The sequence below is a fragment of the Phalacrocorax aristotelis genome, chromosome 2 (genome assembly GCF_949628215.1).
Source record: "Phalacrocorax aristotelis chromosome 2, bGulAri2.1, whole genome shotgun sequence".
In the NCBI taxonomy this organism is placed as follows: Eukaryota; Metazoa; Chordata; class Aves; order Suliformes; family Phalacrocoracidae; genus Phalacrocorax; species Phalacrocorax aristotelis.
Window position 1 is genome coordinate 25,489,667 of NC_134277.1, and position 27,624 is coordinate 25,517,290.

General features: G+C 39.0%; 1 protein-coding gene across 4 annotated transcripts in view; it reads left to right on the forward strand.

The window, feature by feature from the left end:
• The window catches only part of CDK14 (cyclin dependent kinase 14), a 325,979-nt gene that overhangs the window by 113,438 nt on the left and 184,917 nt on the right, over positions 1–27,624 (forward strand). For all 4 annotated transcript variants that reach the window (XM_075082797.1, XM_075082796.1, XM_075082795.1 and 1 more), the window contains one exon: positions 21,374–21,468. In XM_075082797.1, coding sequence (XP_074938898.1) covers positions 21,374–21,468 — 95 coding nt within the window. The remainder of the gene's footprint in view (positions 1–21,373; positions 21,469–27,624) is intronic.

Sequence of the window (27,624 nt, forward strand, 5' to 3'; positions counted from 1 at the left end):
GTGCCCCTGTACTTGGCACTGGTGAGGCCACACCTCGAATACTGTGTTCAGTTTTGGGCCGCTCACTACAAGAAGGACGCTGAGGTGCTGGAGTGTGTCCAGAGAAGGGCAACAAAGCTGGTGAAGGGTCTAGAGAGCAAGTCTTCTGAGGAGCAGCTGAGGGAACTGGGGTTGTTTAGCCTGGAGAAGGGGAGGCTGAGGGGAGACCTTATCGCTCTCTACAGCTACCTGAAAGGAGGTTGTAGCGAGGTGGGGGTTCTTTTTTTTTCTCTCAAGTCACTAATGATAGGATGAGAGGAAACGACCTCAAGCTGTATCATGGGAGGTTTAGACTGGATATTAGGAAAACTTTCTTCACTGAAAGGGTTGTCAGGGACTGGAACAAGCTGCCCAGGGAAGTGGTTGAGTCACTGTCCCAGGGAGTATTTAAAAGGCATGTAGACGTGGTGCTTAGGGACATGGTCTAGTGGTGGACTTGGCAGTGTTATGTTTATGGTTGGACTTGATGATCTTAAAAGTCTTTTCCAACCTTAATGATTCTAAAAACCGCAGCACATTTGGAAAAGGATGTTCCTGGGGCATTTCTTACAAAATTAAGTCAGCTTTTAAAATTTCCAAGGCTTTTGGATGTTACTTGTTATTAAATAAGCTGTGATGTTGTAGAGAAGGGTATATTCATTCTTACTGAACATTAATAATAGAAAAATTACCTTTAATTTCTGGAATTTTCATGACTGAACATTTTTTTGATAGCTCAGATTTTGAACCATGTTTCATTTGTGCTTTCTCCTGCGTGTGTGTTTGTGTGCATTTGCGTATGTCTGAGAGAAGAATGTTAGATCCTGGGTGATGTGGAGCTTCGAAGCAGCAGGAGCTTTCATCTTTATTCTGGTTTCCCTCCTGCTGTTCTCCCCAGCCCTGACTGGCTGTTATTTTTTTTTACTGGCAGTATTCATTTGCCTTGCTCTGAAAGCAGTTGGTCTGACTGGCGGGAACAGGTGAACTGAATTTCTGGTCATCTCAGATGAATATTGGAGACCTGATGGTTTTCCAGTCTCATATTGGAGTGGTTACTGTGATGTTATTGTATCTTGCTTTTCAGCATGCCCAAACTGTGCTGTGCTCCTTCCTTACTTCTTTTTGGTGAACCAAATGAAGGCTTCTGTCCATGTTGGGTGCTCAGAAATGGTAGAGATTGATGAAGTCTCTCCTGCTGTTTTCTTTGTTCCTTGCTATTCATAGGCTAAGCATAACCTTTCTTTTTTTTTTCCCCTTCTTTTTTTTTTTTCTTTTTTACCATCTAACAAATTAGTGGTTCTCACAATTATAAAACCTTCAGGAAGGCTGGTATTACATAAATCCAACATAAATTATAGTGTTTCCTTTTGAGAATCATGATATAAGTTTCAAACTCTATAATGAACTCCCATCTGTGGGAAAATTGTCATGCTTTTCTGAAAAGTACAAATGAAAATTCCAAATTATCCAGCTTCATAGAGCTAAATCCATTCCACAGAATATTCCGTCCTGCCCATCCTCCTCCCATTCCCCCTCCAATATTTTACCTGTAGCCTGCTGAGATGGAACACAGCTGTATCATTTGAATCTTCATTTGGTACTTTTGATGTGCAAGCTGTGATCTTCTTCTGACTTTTGTTCTTGGGCACAGTTCAAGCAAGAAGAGAATGAGGTGACACCGAGGATTTTTTTTGTTTATAATAATTTTGCCATCAGGAATCCTTGCTCATCCTTGTTATCAATTAGCTTAATGGCAGACCTTTCAGACTCTGCCCTACTTCCACTGAAGAAGTTGTCTGTGCATCTTCAGTATTCACATGGAAGGTGTTGGATAAGGGATCTTGTGCTAGTTCCAGCACTAGAAGGTTACAAATCCATAAGTTCAGGGGTGCTATTGAACCTTTCTCAGTAAGACATTTGCCTACAGTTTCCTCTGACCCAAGTTTCAGGGGTCTCTGGCTTGGCTTTTGGCCCTGCTGGGGCCCTCTGGTCTGAACAGTTTTCTTCTCAAAAAATGTTTCTTCTCTTCCCTATTTAATGCAGGAGCCAGAACTGTTGCATTAAGAGATTTGTCTGGTCTGCTGCTCTCACTGTCCCTCATGGTATGATGGGAAGGGTAGAAAAAAAAGGGGCAGTTACAGAATATGGAGGATAAAAGGAGGGGTGGCAATCCTTTCTTCATATATAACTATAATATGTAACTAGAAGTCATACAGACCACTTATGCAGCCCTCATGGCTTTCTTGTTTGAGTGGAAGTTGGTGAGGGTCAATCTTTTTATGCTGTATGCATATTTAACCTCCTCTTATAGCCCTTATTACCACCATAAAATATAGAGCTAAGTTAATCCTGCTCCAAGCAGCATTAGTTTTTACCCTGTGACCGTATCGCAGTTGGAGTGAACTGAATTGGTGATACAGATCCTAGCTGTTTGTCAATATGAATGAACGCTAGCAAGTGATCGCATCTCAGCATGAATCGCTTAGAGTACCCTAAGGGAGATGCCTTCCAAGTGCCAATACTTGCCATGGCTACCTGGTGGAATAAAACTTTATCATCTGATGTTGAAGCAAACAAATGTCTCCTGAACCTAGCCAATTCTTCAAATTGTTTTTTCTTTGTTACGTCTCCCGTTAGTGAAAGGAATAATCTTAGCAACAGTACTATTTAGCCTTGTGATTAAAGTGGGGACTTTAAATCTGCACAGAGAAATTTGTCTATGTCAAGAACTCCAAGTACTTGGTGTATGTTTTTCCACTGCTGTGTCCTGGATTTTGAAAGTTGCGGAGCAAGGTGGCAACTCAGTGTTTGAACAGGTTCAGTTGGCTTGAGTTTCCTCTGTAGTCTTTTGTGCCTGTTAAACTAGTAGGTGACCGTTGTATCTCAGCAGAACTGGTTTCGTCTTTGGGTAAATGCAAAATAAGGACATGTGAAGGTTGTCTGGTTTCCTGGTGTTAAATCTCTCCCCCTCCTTGAAGGAAATACATCACTACATGTATGGAAAGAAGTGTGTGGGCACGTATATATATTGTGTGTGCATGTGTCTCTTGTATGTCTTAAAGACTTGACATAGAAAGCTGATTAACCCTGCCCCCTGAACAACTGAATCCTTTGTGAAGAGTCATGCACTGGCTTTGTTCAACCCAGAGAATGTCTAATGTGAGTTGGATGTTTACCCGCATCTAGATAAAGGTAAAATGCTTCCCATGAAAGATGTCCATTTTTGTCAGAAGTTGCGTCTGAGACACGTGGCAATCTTCTTGCTACTGACTACAGTCATCAGTCATAAACACATCATCAGAAGAGTTTTTTGTGTGTTTAACAGAGAAGGTTCAAGAATGAATTATCCTAACTCTCCTGATGTGTGTACTTTACTTAGAAATACGGTATGAAACAGTCCTGGTTCTTCAGGCATGAGCATAACAATGAAGACGTGCACATGCTGCAGCCGGATCCACAACAGTGCCTTTGTTTTCAATGCTTTTGTCTCCATCCACAGCACAATAACTACTTTTTTTTTCCTTTGAATAAAACCCAACTAGTTTATTTCAAATTTGTAACTTCTTTATAAGCACATCTTAAAATTAAGCACCATTAGTTCCTTCCCAGACGCAAGATACTATTCTGTCTTAATATCTATATAAATCACTCTTATATGAAAGGAAGAAAGATTCCTATTTGCAAATAATAGGGCCATGCCTTCAGAAGAGGCTTGCTAGTTGCTGAAAGAGGATGACACCCCTGCAGTATTTTGCTCTGCTGCCTTTTATTCCCATCTTTTGTAGTAATGATTCAATTCTTCCTAAAATATGTCATCTATTCAGGGAAGTAAAAAATCCCAGTACAGTAAAATGCTATGTTTAGATCCCAGTACTTTGCTTAAGATATGAAACATGAATTGTTTCTAAACCTCAAAATACTTGAGAGATATTTTCAGTAGCCTGCATATTTGAATGAAATGAATATGACAGCAGCCACGATAGTCAATAAGAAGCATGCACTAATACCTTCCTCACAGGAAGAAAAGCATCAGTTATAATCAAAACAGTGGAAAAACTGTTAGCAAATACATCTTATATTGAAATTATATATGTGAGGGAAAAAAAGACATTCTTTCTTTCCCTCCTTTTTTTTTTTCTTTTCTCCACAGGCTGCTTTTTTTCATCGGTCTAGCTGCTGCTGGGTGCTGTAGGCAGAGTTGTCTGGGTCAGGCCGTTCCTTTGGGACACAGCACTGTTTATTTTGCTGTCTTGTGTTTTTCCATAGGCTGAAGATTTTGCTGCAAACATTTTAGTTCATTTTTTCAGTTTTTGCTGAGAGGTGGGAGATTTATCATTCAGGAATTATATGGAGCTGAAATACGTGCTTCATAATGAGATCTCTTCTTGCAGCATGGGTGGTGTTACTGTTTTCATGCTTTATAATCAATACGAAGAGAATAGCATTTCAAAATCAGAAATTGACCTTTACTGTCTTCTTCAAAGCAATGAAAATGAATATCCACATTATTTTACTTAGGAATGTTCCTCCCGAGTAAGCAATATAAAAAAAGAAGCTGATAATGTATTGCATTTTTCTGTTGAGATGAATGGGAACTGGATGGTTCAGAGACTGGTAATAGGATATCGTGACCTTCCACCTCTGACCCATTTATTAAAATACGAGCCATGACAGTGGAGTCTGAAAGTCATCACTATGGGATATACAGCTGTAGAATCTGGAATTGTGTATTTCTGAATTTTTAAGGTCTGGGCCACTTGTTACAAACTTCCACAGCTTCTCAGCTAGCAGCAGATTTAGCTGGGGCTAAGTGAAAAGTGAACTACGAACAAAACAAATGGGGGAGGTCTTGTAAATAAGAAAATATTAGCTGTGCTAAACTTGGTGATTTGTATCTGTTCTGATCTGATATAGCTTGTTTGTCCTCCTTGTCTCGTGAAGCTTGATTCAGAGTTCCCTTAAGCAATACAGAAGTGGTACCCACCAGTTTTCTTTGTTACTTTGGGATGTTAGGAAGGGGTTAATGCGAATCAAGATGCTGTGGATTTTGCCTTAACAAGATGCTCAGAGCTTGCACTGACAAGGACAGCTAATTTTAAGCATTTAATGTTTTGCTCTGAATCTCCTGTGGAAGATTCCTAACACCCTTTTTCTGTCTATGGATAACTTAAGCTTCAGAGTTGGTTATGTGAAGCCCATCCTGGTTGTACAGCTCAGGTAATTATATAACAAATAACTTTGGGTTTTATCTAGTCTTAATTATCACCTGATTTTCCCTGAGCAGAAGGAATCAAGAAAGTGAAGCAGGTGCTAGGAATCTTGGTGTACCACCATGCTAGCTTTGCAGACAGGGTGATACTAGTGCCAGTGTCGCTGGCATCCATCTGAAAACATCCTCCATTCCCTTATATCTCCTAAAACTGGAGAGGACAGAGTAACTCAAGTTACTGTGTTAGTTTAAATACAACTGTCTGCAAAAAAAATTCAAAACTGTACTTGCAAAGTAAAAAGAAAAGTCAATATATTGACTTAACAAGTCAATATATTTTAAAGTATTAGTTTGGAAGCAGTCAATATTGGCCTACTTTTATGTGTTCCAAATATTTCCAAAATTTTATAATTGGAAAAAATATAAACGACTTTTTTTTTTACTTTACTTTTTTTACAGTTTTCACCCTTAAGTGGCAGGATAACACACACACACACAAGCACATAGGCGCACTCACTTCCTTTCCCCCTGTTTCTTTGAAATCCAGGGTGTAGGCTTGCTCTTTTGTGTGCTGTGAGAGCTTGAAAAATGTGTTTAATGATGGTGAGAACATTTTCATACAAATACTCGCTGGATTGTGTGAGGTTTTTATTAAGAAAATGAGAAGACACAAACCCTAAATGTTTCATACATTAAACTCTGGACGAGATTAAAATTTGCCTTTGAAATGTAATTTCTGGTTTTCTCAGTTAGTTAGTCAGTGCCTACATTGCTTCTGGTAGGAAACTGCCAGTTCCTGAAGGGGCATCTAACTCAAAGCAAAGCCCAGCAGGTCATAGGCCCGTTGACGAAAAGCTGTAAAGAACTTTCTCAGTTTTCCAGGTTACTTTATCTCAATGTATTTGTGGTCCTAAAAGATATTTTTCAATTTGCAATTATGTGTTTCTCAGAAGGTCTTGGCTGTAAAGCTGAAATGGTTGAAATACTGGCTTTGCTTCAAGATTTCTAACAGAATTAACATTTGAATCACTTGAGGCCCTATTCACAAAGCAGAGGACTATTTGCATAATCAAAAATGCCTTATTTTGCATGCCAGGGGAGAAGCTACGGATTGTAGCTATGGCTCGCAAACAAAATTCAAGTGATGGGTATTGATGTGTGCCTGTGTGCTGCTGTCGCTCATCATTGCTTCCACAAATAAGCACAAATCTTTATAAAGGCAAAAGAAAAGATTTTGGAGCGATGTATAGCCTCTATTCAGAGCCTGATTAAACAGGCTTTGCTTAAGTTATCAGTGTAAGGATTAGATGGACTTCCCACTCTACCAAATGGGGATGAGGACTGGGGGCACTTTTACGGCTGGGTTGTTGCAAGAGGATGGATGTCTTTCTAAAAATATGCTCAGTAAAAATTTATGAGCTTGAAAATTGCTCCTTCTATTGAGGAGGTCAAACTAAATAACCTATAAGGGTATATATCTGTGGATAATGGGTTCAAGACTTTCTTAACACCTTTCTGTTGGATTTCTGCCAGTAGTCCAAGAGGCTTATGAATTGCATTAATAACCTTCCTGTCTTGCCATCAGCCCATGCCATTCATGTTTTTCATCCAACAAGAAGGTAGAATGTCACATTCAGAGAATTTGTTTCTTTGCACATGAATAACTCCTGATCAGCGTACAAGAGCATGAAGCAACTTCTAACCTCTCTGAGGCAACAGGAAACCTCTGGCCCTTGAAAAATCCCTTAAGTATCAGGGGATTTTATTCCTTTCCTTCTTTCTAGAACGAACTTCTATTATGTTGTTGCTGTTAAGTCAGGTTCTTTAGTGAAGTTTAGATGGCTAATTCCACGAAGAAATTTGGGTTGTAATTATTGCAACTTCACATTATTTGACCTTAAAAAGGTGTATGATGTGATCCAGGCATTTACTTGCTAATGTATGTCAACTAACTGAATAAAAAAATCATCGAGGCAAAAATATGATTTTTTTACACAAATTTTGTGACATTTTCAAGTCTTAATTAACCTCCTTTTAGCTGGATTGATTTTGGTTTTTTTTAGTGAGAGACTTGGAGCTTTTGGTATCAGTGCTATTTAGTTCTAATTAATTTCCTTTATTTAAAAATATACTAATTAAAGGTTGAGGTTTAAATACAAATATAAAAGAAAATGAGGTTTAAATTAAAAGCATCTTGGATAATAGATGTGCTTCTGAAAAGAGAAACTATGTTTTTGAGCCTTCAGTATGACAGTATGAGCTTTTATTCTGATGTGTGTTTACTTTAAATTACACCTCTGGAGTAAAAGTATTTCTCAGATGCATCTAGGTCTGGAAAGTAGTATAGAATTACATTAATCTCTATTCCTAGGATTTTAGCTTTCAAAATACTTAAGAGTCTAAGCACACCATTAAGAGGAGTATGTCCTTTTCAGTACCTGGCTTTGGAGCTGTCAGGTGCGTTTTACTCTGTTTCATACATCCATGTTCTTTGCAGAGTTTGCTGCTTTTATGGTTGACTGAAGTGCATAAATTTAAAGTAGCTCAGTTTCTTAGTCATTTGTTGTAATTACAGAGGCCATTAACCTTGTAAAATCATTGACAGAATTACAAATCTACATCTCTGAGAATTATGTAAACAAGTTTATAAAATTTCCTCGAGTGAAATGACAGCCAAACTGTACAAAAGGACTAGGTTTTATTAACAGCACTTGTTAAGGCCCAACAAACTTGGAAAAACACCTGCAGGTAATTATACACACCTTCATGGCAGTGACACCACCACAGTTCCTATGATGTGTAGCACTCATTGTGTAGTTAAGGGTAAAGATACCTTCAAGATATGGATACCCAACTATAGTTTCTTCTGAAATAAATAGTAATTGTTAATATTTTACATGTAGCTTATTGTGGTCACAGAGAACTTTGGGAGCAGAATGTGTTTTACTGCCTCATACCAGGTTTGTTTATCTGTGGAGATGTTGTCTGTTTGTTTTGAATGTTATCAGGTTGTCATATGCAACCATCCTAACCAGCTGGGGGAGAGGTATTTTGATGGGCCTGTTGAAGTCTCTGATCTGTCATCACTGGGATGTTGAGCCCTAATTAGAAATAAACGAGTAGCGTTCCTTTGCCTGTTTCATGGACTGATCTTTCCTTTTTCTGTTTGGGAGCGTTTCTGTACTGCTTTTGTAGGGCTGCTGCTATTTGAAATATTGAATTGAGGTGGGAATTCAGGGAGGATGTTTAGTCTTCTGAGCATTAGCACTTTGGCTGCCACTATTTTAATATGCATATCTGAACTGGAATGTGCTCTTAGACTTTCGGATGTAATCAGTTCTTGATCTTTAGCCAAAGCTTTCTGGCATGTTTTGGAACAAGGATTTGGTATTCCTAATTTAATAAATTACTTCAGAGGTGCCGTTTACTGTTGCAAATTGTCTGATGTAGCATACACACTAACTAGCCATGCTGGTGGAGGAAAGAAATTCATTAACATCTAAGGGTACTTGCTTCTATCCTAATTCCTGTCACCTTTTTCAGGTCAGATTGTGTTCCCTTGGCAGAAAAACTCAGCCCACAAATTTGGTGGCTTTGTTGAAGTAATTCTTTGATTTACTTTGAATGAGGTGATGATGAGCAGCAAATCACTAGTAAAGAACTCCAAGGAGTTCTTGGAGGTTGAGGCTGTGTTTTCCTGCATATTAAGATGTTCTTACTTTAGTTGTAGAGACTAAAAATGTGTTTGACCTTTTGCAGTGTCTCAAAATAGTTGCAGATGAACTTGCTTCAAGAGTTGCTTGGGCAAGGCTTCTGTAGAACAACATGTGTTCCAAAGACTTTTGAAAGTTCAGAAACTGCTTTAAAGCAGCGATGGTTTTGTTATATTCCCAAACCTCGGTCTTATGGGCATGCCAATGTTGCTTACACTGGAAACATTCAACTGCTGTGCAGCTGCACAGCACCGAAGACTCTTCTGTCTGTGATGGGCAGATTTTTTTGGATTCAGATGGGTGAGATTATAAAAGTCTTGTCTTTGACCATGCAATACTGATACATTTATAAAGAGATTATATCCAGTAGCTCTGTGATGTTGAGGTCCCATATTGGCAATATAATGATATGCTGAGTGGTCTGGTACAATCCGTTCTTGGTCAAATCAAATTAACAGCTAAAGTTTTATCTCCTCCTCAGTTTTGTAAATACAAAGGAGCTCATCAGTTAGAGTTACTGCTACAGTTATTGATTCAGCTACACAACCTATTAGTATTTTATTTGCTTTAGTCTTTCTAATTGAATGTGGAAGTTATAAAGAAATACAGTGGTCTAGACATGTTGTAGTTTTCCTTCTAGATCCTGCTGCTCGCTAAGGTGCCCTGCTTGTTTTCTGTTCCATTTCTCCTCAGGGACAAAACCCTTCATGCGTCATGTGTTTGGTTAGCAAATTACTTCTGTGTTCAGCCATAATAATAAGTAAGACATATTTAAAGAGACCCACTGAAGGATTGCCTTTATCTCAGGGGTCATGTACTCTCTGGGATGATGAACCTAGATCTAAGCTCTGGGGTTTTGTTTTGTTGGCTTGTCCTGAGTTTGTGAGTGGTATTCAAGTCCCTTTGTGAAACTGGTGTTTCACATGGCAAATTTCATTGCAAAAGTGTCACACACACCCTACATACACACTTTGTGTTTAGCTGAGGGTTTTGGTTTTTTCCCTGATATTGACAGGGTTAATAACTCCGCATGTGTTATCCATGTGTTTTCTTTCCCTTTTCCCTCCTGTTTTCCCTCTACCCTCCTTTCTCCCCTTTCTCCTCTGGCAGCCTGGAAGAAGGCTGCCCCACAGAAACACCTAGCAGTGTCCATGCCTGGGCAGTGGTGGAGAAGAGAACTGGAGAGAAGTGATATCAAAAGCTGGTGGTTTAGAATCGATGTTGGTGAGAGGATCTTGGGAAGAGGATTACCAGTACAACAGTGGGCCTGGAAGAATGTGAATTCCAGAGGCCAATTAAGTAGCACAAGATGTAGAATGCAGTACAGGAAGATGGGGCAGATTGGTGACTTTGGCCTCAGCAAGGAGCCTATGGGATGGAGGTGGGGAGTCTACTTGGACAGGGCTAGCATTTCCCACGCTTTTTGTCATTGGTGGGGCTGAAGAGAGAGGGGAGCACAAATAGAGCAAGGGACTTTGACACGTGCTCAGCCAAGAACAGGTTTGGGATGGTGATTTTGGGGAAACTGTCAGAAGAGTTTTGCTGCTGACACTGTCCCATCTATAACTGATGTTGGATTCCAGACTTCTTGGCTCAAACTTCTGCTGCTTCTGCCAAATATCTCAACGTTCAAGCGTGCTCAGGGATTCTCTGGGAGATTTTAGCTGCTGAAGTGCAGCTTTAAAGTACAATTTTCCACTGACTAGATGTAAACTTTGACAAATTGGACAGATATTCATAGAAATGAGAAAAATCATGTCCTTGACCTGAAGTGTAACTTTTGAAGGCTGCCTTTCAACGCATGAGATCTGAGAACTGTTTGAAGAAAAGGTCACCAACATTAAAGAGCATATTTGTTCTCTTGTCCTTTCTTGGAAAAGGCTGACCTGTTTTGACTGGAACAAACACTGTTAGACGCAAACTGTAAAAGACAAGGACATTTGTTTAAAGTTTGGCAAGGCAATAGCGTCATCATACAGGAACTGGTACTTGAAGAGGCAGTGCTATCAATTTTGCTACAGTCATTGTTTAATTACTATGAGTCTATAAAAAGAATTTTATCTGGAAAAGCAAACAGTAAATTGCCATAATTATAATTGATGCACGACACAACAGCATGGAAGAACTGGGTATATTTTCAGGGGGGCTGGGAAGTGATGTTTTATATCTTTATGTAGTAGACAGACAAGCTGTTGGCTGTTGAGCTGGCCTTTTAAAAAAAAAAAAGTTCTTACCACCTGTGGTGTTAATGGGTTATGCTGGCAGATCCCTTTAATGTATTTTCTCACATTTGTTGGGTGTGTTTTAATTATGTTGCTCAGAATGCCTTCCAATATGGATTTAGATACATAGCTTGGTTTGTGTCATGCATCTATGCAGGTAATTGTGAATCTGTACGTGAAAATTATGTGGACGTTCTTAGCAGAAGTAGGAGGGTAGAAATGACTAGCTTACCTCAACTAGGTCTCTCCTAAGCATCACTTAACTTTTGCATCACCCTGTCACTATCAGCTGTGGCTGTCAACTCTGTGAAGCTGAGACATTCCTTCAGCCCATCTTTTCTCTTCTAGCACCTCTCCTGCTTTCTCTGAGGGCCAGCTGCTTTTTAAAGAAACATACAGGACTTGCCATCTTTTGCTTAAAGGAAAATTTTTGTCCTTTAAAATGCAAATTTCAAAGTTGTACAGTGTTCACAAGGTTTAAATAAGCACATGCTGCTCTAGGCAGTGACACGGTAATACAGATCTTCATTGTAATTTAAAGGTAAGTTTGTAAAATATGCAGTTGTGCTGATTTAGATTCAGTTGTATTCCAGGGCGAGTAAAGCAAAAATCCTGTGGGTCTGTTGTATGGTTTTCTGTTTCCTCCCAATTGCTTGCACCTTAAATTAAATTAACATTGTTGATGAGTGCTGCATGAGTTAATGACAATTAAATGACAGGGTGAGAACCAAGACAATACCCAGAGACCACAGAGCAAAGGCAGACAGAGGAGAGCAGCATATCTGTTTCTTGTTAGCTGATAGAGCCTTTAGACGTGAAAAGAACGCTTAAACCATATTTTCAGATGATGTGATTGCAAAGTGGATGAGCAGCAGTGTTGGCACCAAAGTGCTTTGCTGTTGGTGGTACAGCATCGCAAGCGGTTTCTGATGCAATCCCTTTCACCTGATTTAGTCTGGAAAAAATTTCAACCTTCACTTGAATTATCACTGGGTTTTGCTGCTGTAGTGTCTGCCAGCTTCCTTCATCCCTTTATTGCTTTTTTTTTTCCATGTTGGAAATTAGTTTACAAGTTACTTAAGGGAATCTTGCCATTTTGTAGTTTGTGTGCTTAGCATATTCTTGAATGGGAAAGAAAAATTTCATACAAATCTTATAATAGGCATCAAAGAGATCTAGCCAGAATTAAGGTTATTTCCTGTCCTTAAAAATGTTTTTAGATGTTATAGATATTATTAATATTCTAATTATGCTTAAAAGTCTAGTAGCTCATTAATTTGAGTTGCTTTTTAGTGTAAGTTTTGCTATGATTGGATTTCATTCACTTTATTATGAAATCCTTGTTCTTTTCCCATCCCCACTCCACGTCATCCTCTTTTCAGTTACAGAACAGTATGCCTTGTTTTCACTGTGATTGATTTTGTTTACTAAAATATTTGTAAAAATACATATTTGATAGCTTTCTCCGGAGACTGCCTTTCTTTAACCTCTAAATCATTCCAGAAGAGATAAAGGGTTGCCATGTTTGTTCCAGCGTTATTTTCCAGCTGTGGGCGAAGAGGCATGTTGAGCCTCACCCACCCAGAAGAAGAAAATTGACATGATCCTTGTCTCACTCCCTCTCTGAAAAAAAGGAAGACATATGCCACAAGCCCTTTTTTTTCTGCCACCTAAAGTGTATGCTGACAAATCTGTCTGCTTTTCATGCAGCGTTTTTTTTGCTGGAGGAAATGGCCTACTGAGAAATGTGGCAAAAGTAATTTTTTTTAAAAAATCAGCTTTTCTGTAGAATTCCTCATTTGTAAGTAGTGGTTAAAGTATGCTGGTAGGCAGCTGGGTTTCATGGTAATGCAATTACATTCTTTCCTAGGATGCCTTTCTGTCTCGTATGTACAGAAAAATTATTCATTGTAGGTACTTATGGGTAAGTGGTTTCTTGTTGTATTGATGCAGTGTGAAAAGTGAGTTACAAAACTTGCAATGACTTCAGCAGGGCACGAGTTGCAGTACTGGTACTTAGTTATTTAGTCCCTCATTTAGACAGTGTAATACTAATATTGCAGGCATACCATTTACAGCAGAGGATCTTTATTACAGTTGCAAAGTCAGTCATTCAGAAGTAGTCGGAATTAAGTTTACCTGTAAAAACTTAATTTGGTCCCTCTACTTATACAGTTCATTCCTTAATTACACAACAGCACCACGTTCACTCCTGCTGTGTGGTCTCTGCCTGTGTCAGATGATGAACAATTAATTTAATTCTTTGTTCTTGACGGGTGGCTCTAGCTATATGCACCTACTGTGTATTATTAAAACACAGATGGGTTTGAGATTTTCTAGAACAGTCGTCACTGTACTCTGGCTACTTAAATATTTGTTCATCTTCTCAGCACCCCACTTGCTGCGAGTCCTTTTAAATGATGATTTTGAGATGACTTTCAAAGTATTTGCACAGCATTGGGTAATATTAGTGTACAGTGTCGCCTGGGGTTCTGTAATAATTGTGTACACTCTGCGATTCTGAAAGGTGTGAATGAAGATCAGAAGTTGAAGTGTCCAGAAAATGAGGACTGTGGTGATGGTATCAGCTTGAGTGACTTAATGTGATGCTCAGCCAATGGCAGAGGTAAGCGTAACGATCAGGTTGATTTTCTTCTGACTTGATCCTGATAAACTTTTCAGCTTCTCTGCTGGATGGCCAAGGTCCTTCCACTGAAGCTGGACAATAAAGCTAGATCAAGTTCATACCTGGGCCTGTATAAAAATTAAATTTAAGCAACCACTTCTTCCATCTGTGAAAAAAATGAGAGCTGGGAAGAGTTAATGGGTACAGGCATGCAAGTTGGTCACTGCAGGGTAAGTTAGGCTGTGAACTTACAGGTTGTCAAACTGTGAGATAAATGCAAGATAGATATGAAGCAGCTGTGTGCTGAAAGCTCATACCCTGGCTTATCTCACGGTAGTGACTTTAGGAATGTGTATCTTGGAGAGGCTGAGTTAGTGTTGCAGAAGCCCCTGTAATTGTAGTCTGTCTTTGCTTTGAGCACTTGGCATTGCATTCTTTATTTTAATTTGGATTTTTGTTCATGTAATTCTCTGTTTGAAAAAGCAAGTGGAAATCCATATTCTATTTTCCAGTGTTGCGTCTGCACTTCATTGTTACATCACGTTTGCAGGCTCTTGTATGGATGTGTCCTGCTTGAACTGAAATGCTAGCTGGTAGCTGTCATAGGTTGCTTCTGTTGGAGGAGAATGAGGAAAACTGGCAGGCATTTTCACTGATTCCTGCTGAAAACAGTGGGTTGGTAATCTGTGGGAAACTTGGGTTTTGATACGGGCGTCAGTGGAGAATATGTGCTAGTGTCTGTAGGCTCTTACCTACTTCCCCCTGAGAGCTTGCCCACCCCGTGCTCTGCGGCCTGTCCCTTTTCTGTCTTGTCTACACGCTCTCACTTTCCGCTTCCTGCGTTTCTCCTTACCCAGCCATCCTAGCTTCCACTGTGAATCACAGCCCCTCATGCTCTCTCCCCTTTTCTGTATTCTTCCTTCCTTTCACACTTCCTTTCAGTCTGACCCAGAGAGGCCATTTCAAAAGCTTCTAACTTGACCAAATTTAAAGGATTTTCATGGAGGTGGCTAAATGTGTATTCCTGTTTTAATGGCCTCTGTATTTCCAGTTTTTGAGTCTCTACTCCAAAACATGGTGTTTAGAGGTGTGTTTTTTCAAGGGGGAAAGCTACTTAGTGGGTTACAGAGGTTGCTACTAAAGCCTGTTTTTTGGGAAATGGGAGGAACTGTTTGGACTGAAAAATTCCAAAGAACTCATCCTAAGGTAGGTATTTATATGAAAATGGTGTCTGAAATTCACAAGATACCATGACTAATATTTATTAGTAGATTGTGCTACTAGTCCCAGTCACTATGTACGCATAAAAAAATAGTAGAAAGACTCCTGCTTTCACATGCTACCTGCATCATAGAGCTGTTTTCTGTACATGCTGACATTATTTTTGGTTTACACAGTTTCCTCCTCTTGAATACTGAAAATGGGCAGTGAAGGCAGGGTACAACTGGCTGCTACAAGACATGAGTAGCACATTACAGTCTTTTTCCACAAGAGCCTGGCTTTAATAGGATGATGTCTCATTATTATTAACCTCCATCTGTACTTGTGTCTGAAGAGCATTAGGAACAGTACACAGTGCATAAATTTATATCTAGAACATAATGAAAGAGACATTCATTTCATATGGCAGCAGCTTTCTGTATATCTGTTAGAATAATATAGTGTAGCGCTTTTCAGAGCTTATTTGATCAGTCCTTCCAATTCTTGGTTCCAGTTCAATAGGCAGAGAGGTTTCAGCAGGCTGGTGGCTTGCCTTTTGCTTAGGTGACTACAGCTGCAGCAAGAAGAACGTTTGAAGGTGCCCATGTGTTGTTACACTCACTCTTTTTCTGTGTTTCTTCTGTAACACATACTACACTTTCAAGTAGGAGCAGCAAGTAGAAATTTCACAAATAAAAAAAGTACTTGGTTTAAAGTTCAACCCACTCATGTCAGCCTGAACTTCAGGCTGAGGAGGTAGGTGCAGCTAATGTGATCCTCGTAGTCCCTTCAGCAAAGCAGCCTACAGTTGAAGGGCTAGCAAATCCCTTCTTGCAAGGATGTGAGGCACTGTGTGCCTCCTTAATGCCAGACTGCCTTTTTTTTTTTTTTTTTGACTTAAAGAAAACTAAAATAAGGACCATTTGTTAAATCTATCTAGAAAAGCCTGTCACAAGGTTGGAACTGGCTGTAAAGAAGGTAATTCAGCTAAGCCTACGTAATAGCCCACTGGAACGATTTGATGCTTTTTCTGTTCTTCCTGTAGCTCACAGATTCTTTTGAAATTTGTTAAGAGACTTCCTCCTAGACATATTTCAAAGCTGAACAGTAACCTATATATCTTTATTGCATTGTGTCCACTAGAATCAGAGCGGAAGCTGACCGATTCTGTGCGTTTACAGGTGTGCAGCTCTAAAATCTATTACTTGGGATTACAAAAAATGATCACTCTGCAGAATATATACTGTGGTGAGAAGATGGGAAGTCTGTGGTCAGTGTGGTCTTACCTAGGATGCATAGTTTTCACTGAGTTTAATTCTGTCATATAAAGACTGTAGGAAAGCAAAGCTATTTGCTTACAGTAAATTATTTCAGATGGGTGAACTGGAAAATAGCAAAGTGTAGATTTGGGGACTGCAATTCTGAGGAGGAAATTTCTGTGCATTTATTACTGCAAAACCAGCAGAGTGCTGAATTCCTGTCTCAGTGCTAGAACTGTAATATTTTGCACACCGGAAGTCCTGCTGTGTGGGACGTGGATGAGAAGCATAAGGGACATTGTGCTCTGAGGCCATATTTTAAGAATTGTTATAGAAGATGTATAGATGGAAACATAAGTTGCTGGGAAGGGAAGCAGAACTTCTGTAGGTTGTGCAGGCAGTAAGACATATTTGAGTATGTTTGTTCAGAAGACATGATAAAGGAAAAAAAACTCATGAATGTTTTCTCACTAAACATGCCTTTCCAGGAGGGCTCAGAGTGAAGAGACTGAACCCAACTGTTTATGAGAGGAAGTTGGCACTCTGTCAGAAAGCACCCTGGTGTCTGCGGAGTGTGACAAGCCACAGAATTTCACAGATACATTGTTTGGCTCTGAAGCATAACAAATTACTTGCTTTCACAAGTTTGTGTTACTGACTAGAACATGCGTGCTTTGGTGTCTCACAAATTAAACAGAGCAGCAAAGGTGCACAGTTACATTAACAGTATTAGATGGGTGCAAACTTCTATGACGTGCTGTCTTCAAGAGTAAAACTCTCCCAAAGAGAGATGTCCTCCTAGAGTGACAGTGAGAAAGGGTGAACGCTGCATGTGAGGAGTCGCATGGGAAACGGTGAGCACTGGTGAATGGTAGCCCCAGAGGACACCTCAACTACTATATACTAAGCAAAACAGGCATTTTCATAGCTATATTTTTTAGAGGAGTGATGGGACTATCACAGCCTTTGCATGTAGTAGGAAATCCGAAAGAGTGCCAGCAGCAGTTGTACATTACAGTGAATATGAGCAGTATGAGGCTGAGTTCTTCTGCTACTGCTGAGAAAAGCAGTAATTCACTGAAATAACAGACAATTTAGAAATCATGGGTGATTCTTCTGTCTAGGGCCACAGTGGAGATTTGTGATTTTTCACTAAATGAGAGCATGTGATGATAATCAGGAATTGCATGACTGAATTAATTGTGGTAGGGTGATCTGAGGACCATAATTACTATTCAAGCTTAATGTACTTGCCATGTCTGAAAGTACCCTCTTTGCTGGTGCTGCTAGTGAAAAGTTCTTCTTCCTGCATCTGGCTGGGAGTCAACAGTAATAGTTACTTCTGTTGATTTTTACATACAGCTGTGAAATGTTACTTTATGGGCATGCTAGAATAGCCTTTTTGAAAATGGTCCAAGTCTTCTAGAGGTAAGTCAAGGCTGATCTAAAAGTCACAAAGCTTTGTTAATGGAGTGTCAGGCTTTTGCTGATGCTTTAAACCCTGCAGGGAGCAAAGCATTTATTTACTGATGCTACTCAGGTTTTGTATAAGAGTTGGCTGCAGACCATCTGGCTTGGCTTGCTCATGGAGTGAGCATACTTTAGAACCCAGCTCATCTGGGAACAGCCAAAAGCTCCTTGACCAACACAAGCAATAAGGCGTCTTGCCAGGAGCTCATAATAGATGAGAGCATCCCCTTGTTGGAGGAGAAGTCTGTGATGGTTATGCAAACAAATACAATGTGATTCCTTTAGGTATGCAAATATGGTTATTAGCCCTTGATTGAGAAGTGCTGAGTGTTGGTACTTTTAGTGGCTCGGGTCATGAACTTATGTACAAGTCACAGAAATTATCATCTTGGATGTCGTTAATTATTGAAGTATGTCACCAATTCCTCTGCCCTGTCTTTTACTGCTAGAATTTGCTGTAAAAGAATGTGCAAACACAGGAGACGGAACAAGCACCCGCCTGTTCAAATGCATCTAACATTTTGTCCAAAGTGTTTTAAAAAAGCATTTTAGCATTATTTGCTGCTGTGCCTCCTCAAAACTCTTTGGGGAAATGAATTAAAAGTGCTGCCATCTGTTTATCTTACATTTAATTCTGAGGGTAAAAAAAGAGTGCCAGCAGTTTTGAAGCAGCATTATGTAATTTTGTTTTTAAAAATACACGCTAAGGATACAGTGAGCACTAGTATGTTGGTCCCGCTTCTGTGAGTTGTGCAAGGCTTTTTCAACAATATTTTAGTTTTTCTATCTTAAAAGAAAACAACTCTGTGTGAAGTCTGTGGGTGATAATCACAGGATGAAGATGGCATTCTCTGGGAGAATTATTTTGTTCTAGAAGTAACACCAGGCACAGCAGCACCTGACTTCTCACTGAGCTCCTGCAGCAGCTGCATTGGCAGCTTCAAAGTTGAAGTCAGGCTTGTTCAGGCTGATGGTGATAGATTCCTTGGACTCTTTTTCATTCTCTTGGATGTGAATTTCTGGGTTTTGTCTTTGAATTAGTGGCGTCCGTCCAAAGTTCTATCCCCTTTGAGCAAAAAGTTGCCCAAAAGAGGAGGTGTATCGGTCATTTGTTCTGAAAGGGGATGTTTCTGGAAAAAACACACCGAGCACCACCAGTTCATATTTCATTCTGTTTTTAAAGTGCTCTGTGGGGGAAGAAACAGCTTTCCTATTTCAGACAACTTTTTTTCTTTACTTCCTTTTCCCCTCTTCTTTTTAAGAAACAAAGCAGTGTTTTCAGAAACACAGGCAATCTTACCAGTAAGAGTCCTGATAGAAGAGCACACGGGGTAATCCTCTTACTTTCACCAGTTATGCTTGGTTTCTCACAGTATAAATTGATAGTGGAATTTCTTCTTATTTCCGCAGTGTAAAATTAGTGCAATTAAGATGATTTTTGCTCTCTGTGATATATCATTTACGGTATTTCACTTGGACAAATGGAGAAGACAGAAATCTCACCCTGCAGGTGATATTTTGTAGTTCTTGTAATATATGACAGATATTGATTATTGAAGCTGTAGAAGGGGAGAATTGGATATTAGAGAAGAGTGGGGGAAGGGACTGAAGAGGAAAGACAGTATTTGCAAAGACCTCGGGGTAAGCTGCTCTCAATCTACTGTTTAAGCTTTAATGACCCATACACAGATTTTAGCAACAAAGTAATGGCCAACTAGAGGAATTAAAGGCCTCAGGTGATGATCTGAACAGCAAAAGCTGACAGAGGTCATGAATACTATTACAGTTCGACACAGGCTCTGCTAGGAGGCAGTTTTTATGTTCCCAGTCTCTCTGCATGTATGGTCATTTGACAAAATCTGAGGGAAGAGCTCATAAAAGCTCAGTTACTGCTGGTGAACTCTTGGGGTTCCCCCAAGTTAAAAGTTCTCATTTCTGGTAGAAGACACCTTTCAGAACAGTTGTTCTGATTATCTGTTGTTTGTATCCATACCTTTTTCAGTAGCAATTTTTCATTGTTGTGCTTTAAAAAACCCCAAGATATCCAAATCTCTCTAAGCCTTTACTCTAGAAATTCTCTAAATTCTAAGATGAGGATCCCATGAAAATTGGGCACAGCTCTTCCTTTGAGAAAAAACCCCTTCTATTTAATTTGTGGAATGTTAAAAGTTCCTAGAGATGCAGTGATTAAATGTTTAAAAGGATTAATTGTAATTGCAATAGCTGATTTACTCATAGTAACTGTACTCATAGTAAATCAGAGCACAGGAAAGATTCCTCTGTGCTGACTCTCTGAATAGTAAAGAGTTGTGGAATGCAGGCCAAAGCAAGTTCTTTTGAAACATATCGTCACCTCTTCAGCCAGGTTGATGAGTTGCCGAATTCCTGGTCAAGGAGCTTGCTTGCAGGTTTGCAACCCTTCATCAGGATATCTGTGATATACTCACTTTGAAGCTGGTCTATGGTATTTTCCCCTTTGCTATAGCGTGCCTAGCATGAACTCCAAAGTTTTCTAGCTGAGGGTGCTTGTAGAGGAACATTGATTCACTGATGCCATGTTGCTATTTTGTTGCTTCCTGGAGTGATCAACTTCTCAGATCGATCTCTTAAAGACCAGTATGAGAGATGATATATACTTATCCTAATTCAAAGCCAGATGACCCCCGGAGTTACTGGAGCCCGAAGGAACACCCTCAATATGACAGCAAGGGATAGTAGTGCCATGGAAGCTTTGTAGCTTGCATTTTGCACAGTAGTGGACTGAGACTTTCTTTGACAAAAGAAGAAGGGTGACAGAAGAAAGTTCCGTGTTATTCAGTACAGAAATATGCCACTCATTTGCGTGCCTTTATCTATTATTGACTTGCTGTGGAGACTGATAGTCCTGCTCAGATGTATGCATGAGATGACAAGGCACCAATGACAGAATGACATGTGGCTTGTCAGTATATATTGCTAAAATATGCAATGTCTTGTGAAACGTTAAATATGTAATATGGTATGAACATTAAATATGTATTACGGTGTAAAAGAAATGTGGTGAAGATGATCACCTGGAAGTTCACTAGATAAGTAGTCTGAAAACATGAGCTAGTGCTGTCACAAAAATATGGTGAGAAAATACCGTGTGTTTATTCTCATGAGCTACACAAATGGTTCCATCAGACCTGTGTAATGTTTGAGAGAAAGGGAAATTATTGCTTGAAACACTATTCTTAGGATAGATGTTGCACTTTGTTTAGAAAGCAGCTCTGTTGTGTTGGGTAATAAAGATGATGTTTTGAAAAGACATGCTTGGTTTTTATCTGGGACAAAAAATATCTTTGAGTGTCGAAGCAAACTTGGTGTCTGGTTGATCATGTTTAGAGGAGGCTGCATAAGGAAAGCATCTCTAGCTGCAGCTCATTTTTGCCTCAAAATGAGACTGAATTTGACCAACGAGGTGGAGAAAAGAGCACTGAATGGGAAGGCGTGATCTTCAAACACACTGAATGTGTGGAACTCATGGACATAGAAGATACTAAAGTACAACTATTGTTGTCAGGTTATGAACCTCAGATGTCAAAAAAATTGTCCAAGTCACTAAAAAAACCCCAGCCAATCAATATAAAATGTTTTGATCCGTTTAAAGATAACACATATGTTTTGCTTTTCAGCTTCTCTTTTGAAAGGACTGAAACATGCTAACATTGTGCTGCTTCATGACATCATTCACACCAAGGAGACCTTGACACTTGTGTTTGAATATGTGGTGAGTAAAGTAACTAATGTTCTGGATATGGTCCAGAGTGTATTGAATTTGATGGAAAAGCTCTCTCTACCATCGGTGACCTATGGATCAGGCCAAAATAACCCTTTACTTTCTTCAAGAGAGTGGAGGCTATAAGAGATGATGCATTGTAGTGGAGTGGTCTAAAAGTGGAAGGCTGGGCTAGACCACATTCAGAGATGGAGATGTGGCTACTAGGGATAGCTCTTGAAGGACCTTATACTGTTCAATTGGCTTTTCAGACTGATTCCTTACTCTGCTTCCTAGTTACAGTTTATCAGAGCTTTTTCTTTACTGATGTGATTGGGTAACTTTTTAAAATAGGTGAGGATAATGTAGAAGAACAGGACTGAAATTTTTAACAGGTAGTTCCTTCATCAAAAGCATCTAACAAGTTTAAATGGCTTTTGTTGTGACTGGCTTGTGCATAGTGTCTTTTTGTGAGCAATGTCAGTAAAAAAAGAAGTCCAGCAGATGCAATTTAAAATTTTGGATTATTATTTTTTTGCCATGACTAGTGTTCTACTTACTAATTAAAACTTCAATTTACATAGTACACAGTGTAATGATCTGATTGTGTTCAGAGTATTACTTTCCAAAGTCTTGGGCTTGGCCTCCTAATTAATCTTTTTAGTTTCTCTAAGACAAACATATGGCATTTATGTAGAACTACTTCAGCATTTAGCTGTGGAATTATGCAATGTGCTACCATAATTAACTTCCCAGTTTTCACAGATGGGTCCAAGAACATGTAATTTAAAAGAAACAAATGAGTTTAGAGAAGGCTAGATTTTCAGTATAATATCTGTTATTGTGTTGTAGTCAGTAAAAGACTGCATTTATAAAGTACAGTGATTACTAGTTTTACTCTTAGTACATCCCTACTTAAGACAGATGGAATTGTTTTGTGTGTTTCTTGGGAGCATGCCTTAATTTCTACATGATTGTGCATGGAGCATCTTGTCTGGAGAAGCCATTCACCTTGTCTATTTACATAGAAATGCTGCAGTGTGATAACGTGGGTATTCAGCTACAGGAGCCTGCAGAGCAGTTGCATGCAACGTGTATTTTTTTACCTCGGGTATAGGAACATTAATGAAAATTTGATTCCTTTTCTTAAAATTGGTAATTCTTCTGCTTCTGACTTATACACTGAATTAGCATAGCCTTGATATTTAATTTTATGTAGCGGTCAGTGTAGACTTACTTGCATAACTTTACATGAATACATTTTGGAGTCCCTTTTATCAGTGGCTGTTTTTAGCTGCACTCATCAGAGCTGATTCAGAAATAAGTTACATAGAATATGTTTGTCCCTAAAATAGATGTTTTTGTCTACTGTACTGTCAAATTTAATGACTATCTAATGTCAAATTTTTTTATTTTATGTCCAATAATAGCAATTACAGACTCTGGCTCCCAGCCATTTGTTGTATCACGTTGCTGTCCATGATAAGCATGGACACAGAGTAAGCTTCATGCAGCAACTAGTTCTTCTGGCTTTACTTAGCGGTTTCTTTTTCAACAGGGTGGTGTTGGGATCAACCCTGCTGGTCGTTGCACCTTTATATTCCCATAGTGTTTGGTAGCTATTGAAGCTGTTTCAGGATCTCATTTAGTAGTGATTACTAGCAAATGGTCCAAGTAGTATTTTAGTATTTTGGCTGGTGGGCAGAGTCTCTCGAGGTGGTGTTCAGGAAGAAGGGGAAGGATACTTTGCTCTTTCCAACCAGCCCAAGGACTGTATTGTAATGATGATGTAACTTGCTCCTGTGCCTTGAGATGAGAGAATTGCTTAACAAAAGTCTGTTTTGGTTGTTAGGTAATGTAAAGTAACAGGCTGATCAGATGGCTAATGTTATTTGGTGATGCTTACTGCTTGAGAATGCCCACCTAACCTGAACTGAATTCTTGTGGGTGTACATGATACAGGTTTTAATTGCATGATTGCAATGACCCTTTTTTGTTCCTTTTGTCAAAAAGCTCTCATTCAATGCATAATATGAATGTGCAGAGGTAAAAATTACAGTTGCCCATTGAAATCAACCAGCGAAAATTTGTAGACAATGCAATCTAGCTGTGTAATTGGTGTTACTGAGCTCTGTATTTGTAATGTCTGTTCTGGGGTGTGGTTTTTTTTTTAACACCTCTACATGGTTTAGCTCAATAATATGAGTGATCTGTACTGAAATCAGTAGAAATAATCGTGATTAAAATTACACAGTGGCATACATTTTTGAATGACTGAGGCCTAACAAAGCTAAAAGGGGTTGACTTTGATTTGCTTCATAAAGTGAAATCATGGAACTGGTATGCTATTGCCATTAATCACTATTGGCCATTTCAAACGTAGTAAAACCCATTTGAGAGAGATGTCATGATTAAATTAGGGATGGACAGTTAGTGATCCAAGAGTTCTCAGGAAATGGAAACTTTGGGTTGCTAGGTCGGTGACGATTCCTTTGGGAAATTAATACCGATGAAATGTCTGAGGTGTTCAGTTTCAGCATTGACCCTGAAAGAAAAGAATGAAATTTAATTTCATGTAGCACCTTTCATTGCAAAATGCACTGCAGTAATAAGTTAAAAGCTGAAAGCAGAATAGCCTCTGAAAGGAAACATGGCAGTGATTAAATTCTCTGGATACCTCAAATTAGAATTTTTTTTTATATGGAAGTCTGTCAGATGAAAACATGACAGAGCTTTTTAACTTTAACCTTGGTGGTCCCCAGAAGCAACAAAAGTCAATCTTTAAAAATTCTATCTGACAGTTGAAGATCAGGAGAAGCTCATTCTCCGTATAAACATTTTGGTGGTGAACGTGAAGCTGTAGGTTTCTGTGGAAGAAGAGAAGGGGGACATGCTCCTTTTGAATGAAAGAACTTAACTGAAAATAGTTTAGTGTATACAGTACCTTGTTAGTAGGGCATAATTTCTTTGTATGCTATGGTAACTCTTACATCTGCTATGAATGTTGTTGGCCATTCAAGCATACTGGAAAGGGAGCCAAGAGCTCAGTTTTATCACTGGGTGACTAAGAGCTCATTACGTTGAGGAGTTTTGAGGGTGAGCTGTGTGGAATCACCTCTACAAAACCTGAAGGGCTGATAGTTTTTCATGTATGAATGGTAGAGAAAATGATTTCTCTGTAGTTAACTGGGATATCCTAAAATTTGAAATTTTGACATATTTTGCATACAGTATCTGAGACTGCAGTGGCTTCCAAAAGAAAAAGGTCAGTTCAGCTTTGCAGTTCAGTGGAGGAGTATGGCTGTTCGCATAAGCTTTGTTCCCCTCCTCCCCAGGCTCTGTTTAGTTGTTAGTTTATGTGACCTTGTGGGTGTGCCAGCTGTAGTGCAAGTGTCATGGAAATAGTCAACTTTGCCTAAGGAAATGATGAATTTTACAGGTGAGATCTCAGACATATTGAGAGATCTTTGAAGATGGGTTCACATCTGTTCATTCTAAAATGATCATTAGCTGCTACTATTTTTTTTTTCATTTGTTTATTTAAAAGGAAGATTACTGTGTTTAGAAAAACTTAATTGCTGAAGGCAATCCTAAACAATACATATTGCTATAGGCTTGGTAGAATGATAATGAGGTTTTTAGTATTATGCATAATTATGTAAGTATATTATTATCAATAAATGAACCAGTAACTTATCCTGTTCCTGGCATATAAAAGAGAGCTTCTATAGCTGTACTTTGCTTTATGCTTTCAATATTTATGAACTAGATTTGAAACAAGAACAGACACATTTATAATTGGAAGTATGAGTAATGAGTAATATTATTTCTGCCTCAACAGTGAAAAAGCTCCAGACTAATCTATTAGTGTAATTTAAACCCAAGCATTTTCAATTACCTTGTCTACTTTAATCTTTGTGTATGTTTTTCCTTCTTAAAAATTACTTTCCATAAAAGAAAGTGTAATTCTCACTGCTTCATTACAGCAGCTAAAATAGGTTGCTATACAATGAGATGTCTTAATAAAGTTCATTAGTTACATTTTCCTCCCATTTCCTGTAAGAAAAAACCAGGTGTGTGTTTCTTACTTTAACGCTGATTGGAAATTGAAATATATACTGCTTATCAGAGTTAAGAGTTACAGAGCTGAAGTTTCAAAACCTGAGATTTTGTGTTTGTTGTGGGACATCTTAGAAAAATGTTATGCAAGGAAATGGTCAACACTCATTACCTAAAAGGATAAATTTTTTTTTGTGTTGAACATTTTAAATTTCTTATAATTTTTGATCATTTGAATCAAAAACTATTATTGGTTTTCTGGTTTAGTTTATTTTATTAGGGAACATGTGTTGAAAATAAAGGTATTAGTTTCATCCAGCATTGCTCATTTGTGAAAACAAAAATGCCACATTATTTTAGTGGATGAGAGAGCACGGAAAATCAGTAGAGTCCTGGAACTACTTTTGAGCTCTGGTCACTGGGATCATTCAGCAGTGCTTAATACCTGGAGGAAATTAGGGAAACGGCAGAAGAACGAAGGAGGAGTCTTCTAATCCTTGATGGAGAGTGAAACATATTTGGAGGCCGCATTACCTTATTTTCATGAGGAGTGAAAGGATGGGCAATTTTCATCCCGTTTGAGGTCAAGATGCTTGTCCAGCTGTGGTAGTAATGACTGAAAGCTAGTGAAGCTCTGCAAAGAGCCAGATGCCTCCTGCCACCCTCTTGGCAGACACCCCTGCCTGTCATGAAAGTCTTGTCCACCCTGGGAAGGAGTGGAGCTGTTGAGGGCTCCCAGAATGGCAGTAGTGGAATTTGGTACTTTCCATTTGCCTTGACTGAAGAGGGAGCCATTGCCCTGTTGGTTTAACCCCTGCCTCATGCCCCAGGCTTGCCCAAGTTGCTTTACTTAAATTGCAGTCAAAAAGACGACGGAACAGAGAGAAAGGAAATCTACTATTGAGAAGAGGCAGTAAGGGAATACTGCTCTTGGAAAGCCTTGTTTTTCGGGTTTTAATGAGCAGATCAGAGACAGGAGCTGCTGATGTCCAAGTATAGGTAGGAAATGCAAAAAAAGTCAGCTTTGGGAGGTAGGGATTCAGAAGGGATTTCAGAAGGAAATTGGTGCTTTGCTGAGAGGTAAAGACTGTGCCAGATATGTGAATCAGCAGGAAAGAAGGAATGAAAATTTGTATTTAAATTTAAATAAAAATACTCCTGCTAGACTAAGAGGTTTACGCAGGTCTAGCGAGAGAAGGAAAGATGTTACTCAGCTTCCCTCATCATCCTGACTTTGCAGTATCTCACAAAGGTTGTGTAGACTTCATGTGGAGGGTGCATACTAATGACTAGATATGTTTATTAGATTAATCAAGATTTACAGTCCAACAGACTAGGAGGCTGTGTGTATCTGTTTGTCTGTTCTTTGTACAATTTACTGATGATTTTTATAACCTTACCAAATATTGATTGGATTTGCAGTGTGCTTTGCACAGTTTAATAATTACCAACTATTATTTATTCTTCTTTTTATTAATAAGTGTATTCAGTATAAGTATTTAAAAAAACCCACAACACAATCAAAGCATAAAAACCACTGACAGTTGAGCTGACAGAACAATGGAAATTACGTGAGACAGTCTGTCTACTGAGAGATGTGAATTAGTTCTTTCCTAAATTACAGATAAAAATTTCAAACATCATTGCAGTCTATCAAAAACACATACATGTAGTAAGATGCTTATGCCAGTGATAACACTCTACTCAATACAGGTAAGGCCACCACCCAAAATAGTAAGCTTGTACACCCAAGGAAAACATGAATCAGCTGGAGATCTGATGGGGGAGAACCAAGAATGAGCAAGCCTAGAATAAAGGCTTCTGACGAAAAGTCGAAGTAAGTAGGGCTGTTTTGAGTTGGACTAAAAAGGATGGGATGGTTACAAACCTTTAAAAATACAATAGAGAAAGTCAGTGACCTATTTCCCTGTCAATGGTAAAGAGGATTAAAACGAAACTCTGAAATTGCAGTAAAGAGGAGGAAGATTAAATTCGAGGAATGCCTCTTTAATGGTAACAATAGTAAAGCACAAAGGAAGCCACTCTGGGGTGATGGTTTCTCTAATACTGGGAGTCTTTAGGAACAGGTTAGACAAATAATCAGCAAAA